The following is an 18,483-nucleotide window of genomic DNA, read 5'->3' as shown; positions in this document are numbered from 1 at the left end:
AGGATTCAGAGGGTTTGATTTTAATTTGAGAGCATACTGTGCGGAAAGCATTTCTCTACGATGCGATAACGGTGGTTCATTCGCCTCAGCTAGAAGGCTTTCACACGGGGATGTTTTAAATGCTCCCAAAGCCAGTTTTATTCCCTGATGATGAATCGGATCAAGCATTTTAAGATACGATTTTCTGGCTGAACCATACACAACGCAACCATAGTCTAGTTTGGAGCGAATAAACGTTCTGTATAAATTTAGGATGACTTTTCTATCAGCACCCCAGTCAGTGTGCGCTACTACTTTAAGTAGGTTAAGTGCTTTTAAGCATTTAGCTTTTAAGTTCTTTAGGTGTGGAATAAAGGTCAGTTTTCTGTCAAAGATTATACCTAAAAATTTTGTTTCCTCAACAACTGGAATAGGTGTTCCATCCAGCGTGAGGTTCGGTTCATCATGATGTTTTCGTAACTGACAGAAATGCATGCATACCGTTTTTGATTTCGAGAATTTGAAACCGTTTGCATTGGCCCAAGTTTGAATTTTGTTTATATTTTGCTGCAGTTGTCTTTCAATTGTATGCATGTGCTTTGACCGATAACATATTAGAAAATCATCAACGTATAACGAGCAATCCACACCAGGAGTCAAACACTTGGTGATGCTATTAATTTTGATGTTAAAGAGCGTCACAGATAAAATACTGCCCTGGGGCACACCCATCTCTTGCTCGTGCAGATCTGAGAGGGTAGAGCCCACTCGTACTTTGAATTCTCTGTCGGAGAGAAAGTTGGATATGAAAGAGGGCAGACGGCCTTTTAGACCTAGATCGTTCAGGTCATTTAGTATCCCGTACTTCCATGTTGTGTCATAGGCCTTTTCTAAATCAAAGAAAACCGCTACTAAATGTTCTTTCTTAATAAATGCATCGCGAATGAATGTTTCTAGTCTAACCAGATGATCATTGGTGCTCCGTCCATAACGAAAGCCACTTTGGAAAGGCGATATTAAATTGTTAGTTTCCAAATACCAGACAAGCCGAGAATTGATCATTCGTTCCATTGTTTTGCACACACAGCTTGTGAGTGCAATTGGTCGATAGCTGTTGGGGTCTTCGCTATCTTTACCGGGTTTGGGGACTGGTATTACAGTTGCTTCTTTCCAGATTTTTGGTACATTACCAGTAATCCATAAATCATTGAAGAGTTTCAAAAGAGACGTTAAAGATGATTCTGGAAGATGTTTTAAAAACTGGTAATGTATTTCGTCAGGCCCAGCGGATGTATCATGGGCCTTATCTAAAGCCTCCCTAAGCTCCGATAGTGAGAACAATTGATTATAACTTTCCGAGTTGTTGGATGCGAATTTTAAACGTGACTTTTCTTTTTGAGTTTTAAGAAGAAACATACTTCTTCCATGATGCTCTTTTACATTCTTTGATTATGCGGCGCGCTTTGGCCCGTGCAATGCGATATATATTTAAGTTTTCGGGCGTCGGTTGATTATTAAATTTCCTTAATGCTTCTCGGCGTAGTTTAATGGCTTCCTTACATTCCTTAGTGACCCAAGGTTTTTGGGTTCTTTTACAATCTGGCGAGGACTTGGGAACAGATTCTTCTGCAATCTCTATTAAAATAGATGTAAAATGCTGAATGGTGTCGTCAATATTGAAAACTGTATCCTCATTCAGCCTAGTTTTACAGAGTGTTTCAAACTTGGCCCAGTCGGCCTTCTTTAAAGCAAAAGAAAGAAAAGATGCAAAAGCTTTGGTAGAGTTTTTCAGGGATCGCATTGTCTCCTCTGCTAACACAAATATAATGTTTGCTGTATTAAGTTTAAGCACATGAAACGGTACTAACTAAAAACATGATTGATTTTCAACCATCTCCATTCCGGCTACCTCGCATAAACATGTACGTTTGTCTTAATATCTACCAACGCTTGCCAAAGAAAAGCAAATCCTAATGGACAAATATATAAGAATGCATATATGTTTGTATGTACGGATCGACGCTTATTTGCTTTGTTCCAATATTCCATTCTTATTCAAACTGAGCTATTTACAATCCTAAACGCCAACAAATTTCTTTTTATATTGTACTGTCAGCTTAAGGTTGACGTCATAATTTTTTTAGTATTATATGGATGGAAATGACGCTGAAAGTTAGATAAATGGCTTGATAACAGTATGATATTTACTTTATTTTTTACATTGCGCGTTATGTGACGTATAAGTAATTTCACACATATGCACACGGTTAATAACATTATATATTAAATGTTTGTATGCGGTGTCTAATGCAATGTTTAGGTAATCGGATCAATCCAATGATTTCTACAGTTAACAACAGCGCGAGAGGAGGGTGGCTGTCGGGATCTTTTTTTCAGCTGAGATTTTCGTAGTATTTCACCTCACTTTTGTGAAACAGGAGCAATTCTTCACAAGAAAAGGAGGGGTAGGGAGGTTGGCAACTGACATAAAACTATTCTGAGAGACAACGTAGGGGTCTGCCACTAAATAATATTGCCCCTGGGCCGATCGGTAGCGACAGTAGGGGATCCACCAAACAATATTGCCCCCGGGCGGATCGGTAGAGGATTCACCAAACAATATTGCCCACCGGGCGCCTAAAACCCTCGTGCTTCCACAGCCTGCTGTAAAATCCGATCTGAACTTACTATTTGAATTCAGAAATTGTTTGAAACATATAAAATAGATTCCTTGTGATCTTTTCTGAGGGATAAAATTCCCATATTGCACTTCATGTCACCACAGTAGATAGGCCTATGGAAGTAAACATTGCTAGTTCAGCAAGTCATAATAAATAGAACCAATTAAAATTACAAGCAACAGTTCTCCATTTTCTTAGCAGACACTTTTTGTTTCTTGAACCCTAATTTGTATAAGATATGAGTGTATTGCTGGTCACTTACTCCATTGCAGATATTTCCCTACTCGTTTGGCGCTATTGTTAATCAAGAAATGCAAACATTTATGTTTCAGCAGTTCGTAAGAATAGAGATAAGCACACCTTTTTCAGTTCTAAGAAAAACGGTAAACCAAGATTAAGAAAAGCTCAGACTAATACTGACCCTAGTTTTCTACAAAATGATGCGAATCCAAATTGTTTAAAATAATTTTTTTTTAAATTTGAGGGGGGATGGGGGAAGGCTACAGAGATCAAAATGCTTTGTGCATAATTACAAGCACAGCATTGATTCCATGTTTACTATGAAACTTATTGAATAAATTTAAATTGAACCCAATACTAATTAAAACATTTATCTGTGTGACTGGAGAGAAGGAAAGGATGCAGAATGAGTATAGTTTAGAAACTGTTTAAACTTGTTTAACTACAGTCAGATATCGTTGTTTTAATAACACTGGCGGATCATAGAGATCAATTATGTCGTCAAATTTGCGACATCAAAAGACAAAAACACACGTGCTACCAATTAAAATAGATGCACGCTATGTAAATGAACTTGAATGACCGAGGAACTTAGTTTTGTATGTATTTTTCAAGCGATTTAAGTGCGAGATTTATATTTTTCTCATAATAAACACAAATGACAAAGTTCCATTCAATATCATCTCCTCTTATTTCTAAACATTGGTCTCAGCTCGGTTCATCTGGAACAGAAATATGATCATTATCCAAGCGCATAAAATGACTGTACATATATTATTCGGAGGATGCCCTTTACAGTATGTCATTAATATGTTGCCGCAACTCCAAATACAGATCAAGAGCTTCATATGCATCCTTTGCCATGTGTAAACTTTGCTCAGCCATTATATATACACATATACTGTACACATCCTCGTCAGAAGCCTTTCCATCACGGTACCTTGCATCATTCTGACATAACTGGAATTCTTCCTCATCTATCAGACACATGTAGTTCTCCGTCTCATATAACTCTGGAACTGAAAACATGATGTTTGGAATACCACTTGGAACTGTTAAGTTTTTGGATGGACGAATCACATGGGAATCCCACACTTCGGCTAATGAGTCTAATTCATCCTGGAAATAAAAGATAAGAAAAAATGTTCACGCATGAAATACTTGATAATAGGGATGAAAAGAAAAGAAAGGCTGAGAAAGAATTTCTTCATGTGAACATATGACCTTTATGAGGCATAACGAAACACTGTAAATATATATTTGGTAACACAGCTTTGTTAAAAAAATATGCAACTGATGTATCAAATCGCAACTCTAACATGTAAGAGTAATTGTTATCAGTGACATCAGCTAGTATAGGGAACATAATGGTTCGGAATCTATAATACCGGTAAGACTTTGAAACAAATATTCCCAATCTGCATTAAAATTCTCAAAGGAGCGTCATGTGATAATTCTATTGTATAGTATGTGCTCTTTGAACATTGTAATCTGTAATCAGCACTTGTGTTTCCTTACGATGAATTATGCATATTTAATATATATTCGTGTGCGTTTGTGTGTGCGTGTGTGTGTGTTTGAGACAAACAGACAGAGACAGAGCTATACTGTCCATACCTGTATCATACCAAGAAAACAAAATAGTACAAGATTCTTGTCCAGATATCCGCCGTCAAATTTACCCTCAACTTTTATTTGGTCGAAGAGTGACAACCAGAACTCTACACATTCCCTGCGCAAAAAGCCCCACCAGCTTTCAATTCTTTGGTTATTTGTGCTGCGTCCGTACATGAAACTGCGATCACCACTGAATGAATCATTTCCATGCCGGCGAAAGAGACGTTGGAATTCACAAACATATCCATTTTCTGTGCCCCTGTCAGCTCGAAGTATAAGGGGGCAACCACAGAAGGCTTTCACAGGTTCGAGATAGTAACTCCCGATAACGCGAGGGTTACTACTTGTGCAATATGCATTTAACCATATCATTTTCAGTGAAAACCCATCAATACAACCATTGATGCAAATACCATAGGGGTGCAACTTGTCATAGGAGTCCATATGCCAGATGTAATTAGGACCTTTTGATAGGTACATACGCCTAAGAAGTCGATGTGATTGGCGGAGGTCAACATTTTCAGGATCTATAACTCTCATCAAAAGGCGAACTTCTTCCTTTCTTGCCCGTATACCTCTGCATTTCTTCTTATGATACATCCACCTATAACCGTACATGGTACCAGAGAACCGCTGTTCATTCATTATGAATTCGGCAACAGTCATCATATCAGTGGGATTTTTATAACGGTAAAGACCAAGAACATGCAAAATACGAATCAGCTGTCTAATGCTGAGATTATATCCATGTCTTTCTTTCAGAATGAACACAATCTCCTTATACTTTAAACCTAAGTGAAAATAAACTTTTATCAGAGCAAAACGGTCCTCATCCATTCTCACAATTACAGCAATACTAAACGCCTAAATATCAGTGAAAAGCTGTTATCTCGAAAATAATCCGAAATATTTGGAATAACGAAATACTATTTCGAAATAATGCAATATTATTTCGTTTAAACGAAATAGTATTTCGAAATAACGAAATAGTATTTCGTTTAAACGAAATAGTATTTCGAAATAACGAAATAGTATTTCGAAATAACGAAATATTAATTCGAAATAACGAAATAGTATTTCGTTTAAACGAAATAGCATTTTGAAATAACGAAATAGTATTTCGTTTAAACGAAATAGTATTTCGTTTAAACGAAATAGCATTTCGAAATAACTCAATAGCATTTCGTTTAAACGAAATAGCATTTCGAAATAACGAAATAGTATTTTGTTTAAACGAAATAGTATTTCGAAATAACGAAATAGTATTTCGAAATAACGAAATAGTATTTCGTTTAAACGAAATATCATTTCGAAATAAAGAAATAGTATTTCGTTTAAACGAAATAACATTTCGAAATAACGAAATAGTATTTCGAAATAACGAAATATCATTTCGAAATAACGAAATATATTTCGATTAAACGAAATAAAAATATGTGCATCCATGTCACTTAAGGGGCTCCGTAATAGCCCTTGCAGTCTTTATCCGATTCAGCACAAATGAGACAAATTGTCTCCAGAGATGTGATAATGGATGCCATCAGATATAGTAAGCAAATGAATTTATAGACTTTTCGTCTTATCCTGCATATATATATATATATATATATATATATATATATATATATATATATATATATATATATATATATATATATATATATATATATATATATATATATATATATATATATATTTGCAATCGTCATAGACGATCACGGAAGATATTTCACATTCCCTGACTATTTATGTGTATGTGTGCGTGTAATTTATTGCATTTTGAAATTAAGATAAAGTTATGCTAAGGATCAGTGCGCATGCATTAGATCGTGATACCCACGTGCTTATCCTGTCATTTGCCTCTTGTGAAATAGAATTTTTTTCATTTAGGACGCCATCATGATAAAATGATATTTGTCTATCTACCTATATATTATGCCCTTAACATGCAATAGTAATGTGTACACGATAATATAAAAAAAATCTTTGGAATGTTTACCGAAGCTGCTTAACAATACTTACAAAAGATGGTATTGTCTAGTCTGGTAAATTTGTTTTCCATTATTAATTCCTTATAAAGATAGTGTTCTTTACACTAATTCGTGCATGCTTTTTGAGCACATGTTAGCGGTCTTTTTAGTTACTTGTGTGCTTAGATTATATACAGTTTCCACAAGTACAATATTAAAATAAATTTCAGCAACAGTACATACAAAACATGAAGATATGAAAACATTATATATATTGTACATATTGCAAATATAAACAACTTTACCTTACACCTGTCACTGTCAGATTTCAAGATATATGTAGGACGCCCCATAAGAACCACATAAGTATTATTATTGCATGGTTTAACTGTACAGCTAAACCATATAAGTCGCGAGCATCCAAACAGTCCTTTTGTACAATTCTCATTCTTTTCCCCGCAAAACAGTATATATTAGTAGCAAAGTCCCACACAAGTCCATGACCACCCTCCACTTATAATGAAAACTGAGCTATTTGAAAAATGCACATTGCATGTTCTCAACATAGAATACAAAATATGCTGAAAGACAGGAATGTGAACCATGACATATTGTGTAAGCAAGAGAAAAATAAGTAAATTAACTTACTTTCATGCATAACGTCAGTGTTAATGTACAGTTTTGCCGAAATCGTCATACATGATGATATGAAGATAAGAAAATAATTGCACAAATATTCCTTTTTATTTTCAACTTGGCGCTCTACAATTTCGTACTATACATAGGGTTAGATTTATATAGAGAAAGAATTTCCCGATTTTCCTCACTGATTGTATCAGTTATTGAGGTATTGTTGAAATAACCTTTAGTGCCCTTTATTTTGGTGTATGATTGATGGGTGCAAATATGGGTTATAGAGTAGGCAGCTTGCCTTTCCTTCAGATGTACACTTCCCAACAAAATACTACCACTGCTTGGTCATTTTCACGTCTTAGACTTCAGAGGTGAATTTTAACAAAATGAGCCAGTATTTGTTTTTAACATTGTATAAATTTATGTATTTAATTTCTTGCACTTTTCTAAAGTGGCATTGTCTAGTCTGTCAAAATTCGTTTTACTTATCAACACTTTCCACAAGTGCAATATCCAAAGACATTTCACAACAGCACATGAAAATAACATAGATGTATTGCGATATTGTCTCCACTTTTCATGCTGCAAATGTAAACAACTTCACTTTGCACATATCTGTCTCTCAGATGTTGATGTTATCTGGAGTGCGCCATTAAGTATAATTTCCACGTAGGTACTAGTATATGTTTCTTGTTAAAGTAGAATTACCCATATCCGATTATTGTCAAAGCAGAGTTACCTGTATCTGATTGGTATCAGTGAAGAGTTACCGTATATAAATTTTGTCAAAGTAGAGCTACCCGTCTATATTTCTTGCCCATATAGAATTATCGGTATCTGCTTGTTGTCAAAGCAGATTTATCCGTCTTCAATTGGTGCCAAAATAGAGGTACTTGTAACTGGTGTCAAAGCTTTTGCTTTGTAGAACAGTAGATTTGCTCGTACCTGATTGTTGTAAAAGTAGATTTAACCATATCTCATTGTTGACAAAGTACGGCTACCCATCTCTAACTTTTATCAAATCAATTCGAAGAAGGAACTCTGAAACAAAGATTTTATACGTCACACTGAATGCTGTGGTTATTATTATTTGAAATACATGTACACGTGTGCATGGGTAATACTTATGTCTTTATCGTCATCTCCAGGCATTGTCGCCGTATATAGCATATAGTTTCTGTTCTTGGGTATTTGAGAACAGCTGCAAGTCGACAAAGCATAGATAAAGCTACCATATACTTATATATCTTTCATCTTGTTAGATTGACATTTAATTGTATCGCTAATGGAAAATCCATGTGCAGTCGTAAGCAGAAAACCAATGAAAATATTTTGAATGCTATCGAAAAGTACTTCAATTAGTACAAGGCACACTAGCTCTTGCTGTCATTTTAAATGAAAACTTGAAATCTCACAGAGCTGGCATTACTATTTTCTGACGCTTCTCTTACAAACCTTTGAAACTTGACAAATAACAAAAATATCGCCTCCTTTAGAAATATTGTTTCAGATATAACACGCGATATTAATATTATTAAAGTTCGTGTTACAATAGCTTAACACAGCCTTGTTTGCTATTTTTAGAGATGACATAAATAACAGTAAACCTGTGTTGTGTACCAAAGCGGGGTGGCTGGTGGGAAGGGATTTGTACTTATGAATACAGTTCTGTATAATAAATACCTGATAATTATTCATTATGAATGTTTATACGTAGAGACCCACATACTTCATTATCTTAAGTATTTCTTTCGCATACATCGTGTTCAGTGTTTTCATTCTTCTTACACACAGCTGGTTCAATAATATAATACAATTGTTTAAAAATAATAGAGAATAACCTGTCACAAAATGGGAATGTACCCAAGTGCAAATGTACTTTGCTTGATTGATTGATTGATTGATTGTTTATTTAACGGCGCATCAGCACTTTTAGGCTATTTAGCGCCAAACAAAGTGTTATTTGTATAATCTTTTAAAACTTATAAAAGGTCCTATATCGACCAGCGATATAAAAGAACAAATGGTTGAAATTAAAAACAGTAAGATGGCAACGGTGCAAAATAAAGCTTCCCGATCAACGGGAGATGTAAAAAAGATGAATAGGTATTAAAATGGGACGGTACATATATTGCATAAAACTGCACAAGGTGATAGCATAAAAGTCAGAGTTTAGAGTAAATATTTACAGCTTTCAAGAACTCTATAATACGAGTGATTTTTATATTATCAAAAAGTTCTTTCATGTCAGGCACAATGTAATAACGATCGCGCATAGGTTGTAGGTCAAAGCACTCTATCATAAAGTGCTTGACAGTGAATGGTTCATTGCAAGAAACGCACTCTGGTGGGTCTTCACCTTTTAGTATGTGGGTGTGGGTGATATAAGTATGACCAATTCGGATTCTTACAATGACTACCTCCTCCCTACGAATGGTTCTGTAGGAAGGAGTCCATTCTCCTAGAGTTGGTTTGATTGCGTGAAGTTTGTTATTTACAGCATCATTCCATGATGCCTGCCACTTCTGACGTAAGAACTTTCTGATACAAGGTTTAAAATCCGTATATGGTATTTTAAAATCAGATGGTTCTTGAGAAAGGGCCATTTTAGCAGCGCGATCTGCTTTTTCGTTACCTTTAATACCAATGTGGCTAGGTAACCAACAGTATATTATATTGTGGGAGACACTCAACTCGGTATTTTTTACAAGTATGTTTTTCAATAATGGGTTCTCCAGTTTTCTATTGTGTAGTGACTGGAGTACTGATAGCGAGTCGGAGAAGATGATACAGTTTGAAATACGGTTCTTTTCTATATGTTGCAGAGCAAGGTCTATTGCTCTGATTTCGGCTGTAAAAATTGATGCTCCATTTGGTAAGCGAACTTGCGTTGTGTGATTTCCACAAACAAAGGCTGCAGCAGCCTTTTCCTCATCCTTTGATCCATCAGTGTAAATTCTGGTGTAGTTTTTAAATTCGGTGAGGAGTTCATGGTAAGAGTTGTGGAAGATAGAAGGGTTTGTTTCGGATTTTTTTCCATCGTGTAGCGTAAAACGTACTTTTGGTTGTTTAATTAGCCAGGGTGGTGTTTCGGAGATGGATGTTTTCTGAATTTTAGAAAGATCTATATTTGTAGTGTCAAGGCTGGATGATATTCTAATGCCAAAGGAAGGTATGGCGTTTGGTTTATTTTCGTATAAAATTTTGTATTTGGGTTGAAAAACAGCCGAAAAAGCAGGATTCAGAGGGTTTGATTTTAATTTGAGAGCATACTGTGCGGAAAGCATTTCTCTACGATGCGATAACGGTGGTTCATTCGCCTCAGCTAGAAGGCTTTCACACGGGGATGTTTTAAATGCTCCCAGAGCCAGTTTTATTCCCTGATGATGAATCGGATCAAGCATTTTAAGATACGATTTTCTGGCTGAACCATACACAACGCAACCATAGTCTAGTTTGGAGCGAATAAACGTTCTATATAAATTCAGGATGACTTTTCTATCAGCACCCCAGTCAGTGTGCGCTACTACTTTAAGTAGGTCAAGTGCTTTTAAGCATTTGGCTTTCAAGTTTTTTAGGTGTGGAATAAAAGTCAGTTTTCTGTCAAAGATAATACCCAAAAATTTTGTTTCCTCAACAACTGGAATAGGAGTTCCGTCCAGCGTGAGTTTAGGTTCATCGTGGTGTCGTCGTAATTGACAGAAATGCATACATACCGTTTTTGATTTCGAGAATTTGAAACCGTTCGTACTAGCCCAATTTTGAATCTTGTTGATATTTTGCTGTAGTTGTCTTTCAATTGTATGCATGTGCTTTGACCGATAACATATGAGAAAATCATCAACATATAGTGAGCAATCCACACCAGGAGTCAAACACTTGGTGATGTTATTAATTTTGATATTGAAAAGTGTCACAGATAAAATACTGCCCTGGGGCACACCCATCTCTTGCTCGTGCAAATCTGAGAGAGTAGAGCTCACTCGTACTTTGAATTCTCTGTCGGAGAGGAAGTTGGATATGAAAGAGGGCAGACGGCCTTTTAGACCTAGATCGTGCAGGTCTTTTAGTATCCCGTACTTCCATGTTGTGTCATAGGCCTTTTCTAAATCAAAGAAAACCGCTACTAAATGTTCTTTCTTGATAAATGCATCGCGAATGAATGTTTCTAGTCTAACCAGATGATCGTTGGTGCTCCGTCCATAACGAAAGCCACTTTGGAAAGGAGATATTAAATTGTTAGTTTCCAGGTACCATACAAGCCGAGAATTGATCATTCGTTCCATTGTTTTGCACATGCAGCTTGTGAGTGCAATAGGTCGATAGTTGGTAGGATCTTCACTATCTTTACCGGGTTTGGGAACTGGTATTACTGTTGCTTCTTTCCATATTTTAGGTAGGTTACCAGTAATCCATAAATCATTGAAGAGTTTTAAAAGAGATGTTAAAGATGATTCTGGAAGATGTTTTAAAAACTGGTAATGTATTTTGTCAGGCCCAGCGGAAGTATCATGGGCCTTGTCTAAAGCCTCCATAAGTTCTGATAGTGAAAACAGCTGGTTGTAGCTTTCCGAGTTGTTGGATGTGAATTTTAAACGTGACTTTTCTTTTTGAGTTTTCAATTTTTGGAAGGCTTCGGAATAATTAGATGATGAGGAATTTTTAGAGAATGTATCAGCAAGAACATTTGCTATGTCACGTTTTGAGCTAAGATTGTTATTGTTCACTTTTAGATGTCGGAAAGAATTGTGTTTTCTCTTTCCGTTTATTTTTCGGATCGTGTCCCAAACTTTCTTAATTGAGGAACGAGAGTTTAAAGAGGAAACATTTCATCCATGATGCTCGTTTACTTTCTTTGATTGTGCCCTATCAACATTTGGAGAGCAGGTGTTAAACAGGGAGTAGTTTTTAAATGTGATGTTGTCCGTATCTTTCAAGAATGTTTCTTGAAGGCAAAGTACCACAGGATCATGTTCGTTTAAAAGCAGGAGAAGATCATTGTAATTTGCTTTAAGTCCTCGACAATTCCATTGTATGATAGTGTTTTTCATTATAAATTTAAATTAAAGATTGTGGAGCTAGGTTAGACCTTTCGCAGAGGGAATTTGTTTTGTTATTTCTCTGGAGGAAGTACGGGGGTGAATTTTTTGTTTGTAGGTCTGGAGTTCCCTTGAGCGCATGGAGCAGATTCTTCTGCATCCATGCTCTCGATGTCTCCAAACCTGTCATAAAGTTTGATGGGGTCATCTGACCCCTTTTGTTGCCTGTTTCCATGAGATTTATTTTTGTTTTTTGGTGATTTAGGTTGTTGGGTATTGCTGAATGTAGTTTGTGTAGATGCCGTGTTTCTCTGTGATTGGTAATGAGGGGTGTTTGAGCTTGGTGTTGAATCGGGTGCTTCTGTTTGTGTTTGAGCGTCCTTCGTTGTTTTAGGATTGCTCTTCACTACAGTGGAGAAGGATGGGCCAGGATGGGCTGTTTTCGCCTGTACAAGTTTTCTGGCTTCTGGATAGGGAATATTATTTGTGTATTTTACCATCTGAATTTCCTTCTCCTGTTTCCAGGTATCGCAATCCTTGGAATTTGCGTGGTGCTCTTTTCCGCAGTTGACACAATGCGGAGTTGCTCTACAGTCAGCTTCCTGATGAGAATTTTCTCCGCATCGGCCACATATTTGGATTTTAGAGCAGCGGTCTTCGTGATGGCCGTATTTTTGACATGTGTAGCATCGAAGGGGGTTTGGAATGTAGATGTCAACCTTCACTTGCAAGAAGCCAACTTTGACCACTTTGGGTACAGTTGGCTTGTTGAAGGTGAGTACAATGGTGTTGGTGTCCTGCAGGTTATTATTACGTTTGATACGTATTCGACGGACTGCAGTGACACCTTCACTTTTCATTCCTTCGATGATATCTGCGTCGGTGACTCCAGCCAAGTCACGACAGCGAATCACGCCTTTGGACGTATTCAGTGTGGTGTGAGCGAATGAGGTCACTGGAATATCGAAGAAAGTTTTTATTTTCCCGATATTGTCTGACTGACCTCGTCGCTCACATTCCACGAGAAGGCAACCCGATTTCATTTTTTGACGCTCTTTGGCGTACCAATCAAACCTGTAATTGTTTTCTCAATCACAAACGGAGAGAGTGAAGCAAGGGATTTTGCGGCATCTTTAGATTGTATTACCATGAAGCGTGGAAATGCGTCCACACTACATGGTTCGTCGTCCGAGTCAGATAAAGTTTTGGTACGTTTATTTTGATTTTTTTTGGAAATATCCATTTTGGCTAGATTAAAAATTCAGCACCCGTGCTCCCCACCCACCAAGGAGCCCAACAAGGGGACACTTTTCAAGTGTCAGGGATACACAGATGCCATACTCAGTTGATAAAATTACCTTTGAATGACCCTGAAGTCGCCAATTTCTAAGGTCGGTAAAATTACCCCCCGATTGACCCGTTAAGCCACCGCCTTCTTGGAAGTCTTCTAAGACTTGGAAAAGGGAAAGATAAAGGAAGAGAATTTAGGGGCAACGGTGGTATCAAGAGAGATACAAGGAGACAGATAAAGAAGGTGAGAGAGTAAATAAAGACCTCCTAGGGCTCGGCGTGACCAGCCGATTTGTCGGAACCGGGCCCATCCCGACCACCCGTCTAAGAGAAGTAGAGGCCAAAGTAGTGTGTTGCAGGGAAAGCCTCTGCTCAACTACAAGGATCCTTTCCTCCTCCGACACGGGACGCAACCCACGGCAAACAGGTTGCCTCTACTTAGTCGCCTTTTACGACACGTAGCGAGGCACGTCGGGCCAATTCTACAACCCCGGACCCGCAGGGGCCCAAATGTACTTTGCTTCGCATATAATGGCATTTTATAATGATGATTGGTAGTATATATTAGGGAGTGTTGTTCTAATAGAAAGAAAACTTAGAAGGTGGTCATGGTTGTGTATAGGGTGCGATTGATGGATCTGAGACCTATTAGCATTTTTACTTTCTGCCAGTCCAGCATCTCGAAACCTGCTACTTTCATACTGTACTGGTAACTCCTTTAAAATAGTTTCTTCTTTGTTTCAGAAGTTACAGACCATACATCCAGCAGTTCATTAAAGAATTTCTGGAAGATAATAGTCGGCCTGAAGCTTTCATTTTTTTGTTTGTTTGTGTTGTGGTCTTGACTAAGTTCCATGTAAGCTGGATGTTTTCTTCCTTGCGAAAGAGAAACCTCTTGTTGGGATTCTGTAAAAACTACTACTACTATTATTTATTATTATTATTATTATTATTATTATTATTATTATTATTACTACTACTACTACTACTACCACTACTACTACTACTACTACTACTACTACACACACAAAACATGTATACAAAATCGCTCATCGACAAAATTCCCAAGGAGGAGAACTTGATATTATTGGGCGACTCAAACGCTAGGGTGGGTGAGGACCATGATGCTTGGCCTTCTTGTCTTGGCAAGTTTGGCATTGGGAAGATGAATGAGAATGGGCAGCGACTCCTAGATATGTGCTTGTACCACGACCTCAGCATCGTCAATTCATTCTTTCAGACAAAGCCACACCATACAGTGTCTTGGTGGTATCCCCGGTCCAAACACTGGCATCAGCTGGACTTGATCATTACGAGACTGTCTGCAATGAATAGTGTGCTTCTTACCCGTACCTTCCACAGCGCTCACTGCGACACTGGCCACTCGCTTTTGTGCTGCAAAAGTAAGCTCCAGTCAAAGAAGATACACCGCTCTAGGCAAGAGGGTAAACCACGCATTGACAACAGCAAGACGTCAAATTCAGACAAGGCTGAGGAATTCACTTATGCCCTCTCCAAGGCGTTTGATTCAGAACCTCCCAACGGCAGTGCCAGAGAGAGATGGGATCATATGAGAGAGACTGTGTACAGCACAGCCACACGGATCATTGGTAAGAAGCAGTCAAAGATCAACGACTGGTTTGAGGATAACTCCGACACTCTCATGCCAGCCATAGAAGAGCGTCGCAGCGCTCACCTGGAATACAAGCGATCTCCCTGCCAGAGGACTCTACAGGCATACAGGTCTACCAGAAGCAAAGTTAAGAGGTTAGCACGGCAGTGTGCCAATGAATAATGGATTTAGCTCTGCCAGAACATCCAGTCAGCAGCAGATATCGGAAACATCAGAGGCATGTACGATGGCATAAAGAAAGCGATGGGTCCCACGAAGAAAGTGACATCACCACTGAAGTTTTCCGCATGCGTTACTATCCACAACAAAGGCAAGCATATGGAGCGATCGGTGTAGTACTACTCTGAACTGTACTCCAGAGAGAACCACGTGACCAACTATGCCATCAACGCCATTGAAAGCCTCCCGCTCATAGCCGAACTGGACGAGAAACCTACCGTAGCCGAACTAAAGAAGGCCTTAGAGAAACTGTCCTTAGGTAAAGCCCCAGGGAAGTATGGCATTCCAGCAGAAGTCATCAAGTGCGGCTGCAGCGTGCTGCTCAAACCCCCTGCACGACCTCCTGTGCCAGTGCTGGGATGAGGGTGCAGTGCCTCATGACATGAGAGATGCCAACATCGTAACCCTTTACAATAACAAAGGCGACATAAGTGACTGCAACAAGTACAGGGGTATATCCCTTCTCAGCGTCATGGGTAAAAGTCTTCGCACGCGTCATCCTGAACGGACTGCAGACGCTTGCTGACAGAGTTTATCCAGAGTCGCAGTGCGGGTTCCGCGCAAAGAGGTCCACAATCGACATAATCTTTTCCGTCAGGCGACTGCAGGAGAAATTCAGAGAACAACACAGACCCCTCTTCCAGGCCTTTATAGACCTCACTAAGGCGTTCGATCTGGTCAGCAGAGACGGACTCTTCAGAATCCTGCCGAAGATTGGATGCCATCCAAAGCTGCTAAGCATGATCCAGATCTTCAACGATGACACGAAATGCACAATGCAGTACTATGGCTCAACGTCCGACCCCTTCAACATCCGTAGCGCAGTGAAATCGGATTGCGTCCTAGCCCCCACGCTCTTCGGCATCGTCTTCGCTGTTCTGCACAAGCACGCCTTTGGGACGTAACCAGAAGGGATCTACCTGCTCATGCAATCAGACGGCAGACTGTTCAACCTGGCACGAACAAAGCAAAGAGCGAAAAATGCGTGAAGCAAACCATCAGGGACATGCTCTTCGGAGACAATGCTGCCATAGCCACTCATACAGAAGCTGAGCTACAGCATCTGATGGAAATCTTTGATAATGCATGCGATGAGGTTGGGTTGACCATCAGCCTAAAGAAAACAAACGTGATGGCTCAGAACTCTGACCTCCCAAGCATCATCACCAACAACTACGAATTTGAGGTAGTCAGTCAGTTCAGGTACCTCGGCTCTACCTTCACCAACAACCTATCACCCAATGCTGAGCTTAAAAAGCGGATTGGAAAGGCATGAACAACTCTCTCCGGGTTGTCGCAGAGAGTGTGGAACAACTGCATGCAGACGCTGAACACTGTATCGTGCCTGTGTGTTAAGCACTCCCCTGTATACCAGTGAAACCTGCCTCACAAGAGAAAAGACCGACCGCCTTTCACATGCGATGTCTCCGACGCATACTTTTGATCACCTGGAGCGATCGAGTAACAAACAACGAGGTGCTTGAACGTGCCAAGATTCCCAGCATGGCAACTCTCCTCCGCCAGAGTCGCATCAGATGGCTGGGCCATGTACGTTGGATGGATGATCTTCTTTACTCGGAACTTGCCCCTGGCAAAAGGTCGATCAGACGGCCACATCTCCGCTTCGAGGATGTTTGCAAGCGCAATATGAAAGCCCTTGACATCGATGTCAACACCTGGGAAGAGCTCGGTCTAGACAGGCCCAGCTGGCAACACGCTCTTATCACTAGTTTGAAAGACTGCGAGGACAAGCTACGCTTGCTAGATGAAAAGCGATCTCGGAGGAAGAAGAAGCAGCTCCAGCTCACACCAGACCCAACCTTCAAGCGCAGCAAGGACTGCAACTCCCATGTTGGGCTATATACCACAGCAGACGCTGCACAACCACCAGCCGGGAAATCTCTCATGGGCGTTTTTCCATCGTCTCTCCAGACTAACCGATGCCAACTATATATATATATATATATATATATATATATATATATATATATATATATATATATATATATATATATATATATATATATATATATATATATATGCCAACTATATATATATATATATATATATATAGAGAGAGAGAGAGAGAGAGAGAGATAGACAGACAGATAGATATATAATGGATATTCGACTCTCATCCGTTTTTGCATTACGTCCTAGGTTTGTATATAACGGATGATTTGCTGACAGTTATTTATCCTGGCATAAACATCAGTAATATAGTCAGATAGTTGTGTTCAATTCAGTTGTGTGGATTTAATTTGTGTCAATTATTCATTGGACAAAGCGTATACTTTAGATTTAGTAATTGGTTGGAATTACTATGAAGTAATTTAAAGACATTTTGGATGATATGTTTATGATGCAATAAGACTATTAGCAAATCAGCACAATATATTGGATTTCATTCAGAACACCACTGTAACTCATTTAGAATAATCGCTTCTTTTGGGCTTGTAATATACCTGTTAGGACTATTTATGATTTCATTCACCTTATTCAAGGCTATTTTTAATTTTCACTTTGTGTTTTAGGGAGAAAAGAATTATTTGTTACATTTTTCAAAACTTGTCTTCGCTCTTTCCTGTTACTTAATTTAAGACGACAGAGTCAAAACATTTGACATGTCAAGTTATGTTCTGACTCGCTTACATCTCTTGGGATCGAAATACATGAAAGCATTATGACTTTATATGCGGTATTGACTCTGAAGTATATAGCACTATGATATTTTATCAGACATATGTCCTGTGTGACTCGCTTTTCTCTATTCGACACTCATTTTTAACCGAATACCTGCTTTATTCAACTCTATACTTGCTTTTCTCTTCTTGATACTCCATCTGTTTAACTGGATACAAGCTTTTCTAAACTTGATGCGGTATGCTCAACTCAGTAACCGCTTTTAAATCCGATCGTCGTTTCTTCAACTTGATAACAATTTTTTTCTACTTTATAGAGTCTTTTTTGACTTGATATTCACTAGTATAAGTACTAAACGTGAATACATATAACTAGCATTAATGCCGGTAGTCTAGCGAGTACTAGACAAACGAAAGCTTTTACAATGACATGTTTCTTTTGTGTAAAATTAAATGAAAATATATCAAATAAAATTCATTCTACTCATAATTTACAATAATTTCTAAATGTATGCGCTTTTTATGTAAGTGTACCTGTGC

General features: G+C 38.4%; 1 protein-coding gene across 1 annotated transcript; it reads right to left on the bottom strand.

Moving 5' to 3' along the window:
• Positions 1-3,348: 3,348 nt before the first annotated feature.
• Positions 3,349-4,691, bottom strand: LOC149772568 (uncharacterized). The gene is made up of 2 exons (XM_089947628.1): positions 4,518-4,691; positions 3,349-4,019 (listed from the first exon to the last, which is right to left on the bottom strand). The coding sequence occupies exons 1-2, from the start codon at positions 4,689-4,691 to the stop codon at positions 3,693-3,695; spliced, it is 501 nt and encodes a 166-aa protein (XP_089803754.1). The 3' UTR covers positions 3,349-3,692.
• Between the last annotated feature and the right edge of the window lie 13,792 nt (positions 4,692-18,483).

This window comes from Sinohyriopsis cumingii, unplaced genomic scaffold, assembly GCF_028554795.1.
Source record: "Sinohyriopsis cumingii isolate HCF-2022 unplaced genomic scaffold, ASM2855479v2 utg001392l, whole genome shotgun sequence".
Lineage (NCBI taxonomy): Eukaryota > Metazoa > Mollusca > Bivalvia > Unionida > Unionidae > Sinohyriopsis > Sinohyriopsis cumingii.
The sequence above is the reverse complement of the archived record's forward strand: the minus strand, read 5'-3'. Positions and strand labels throughout refer to the sequence as shown.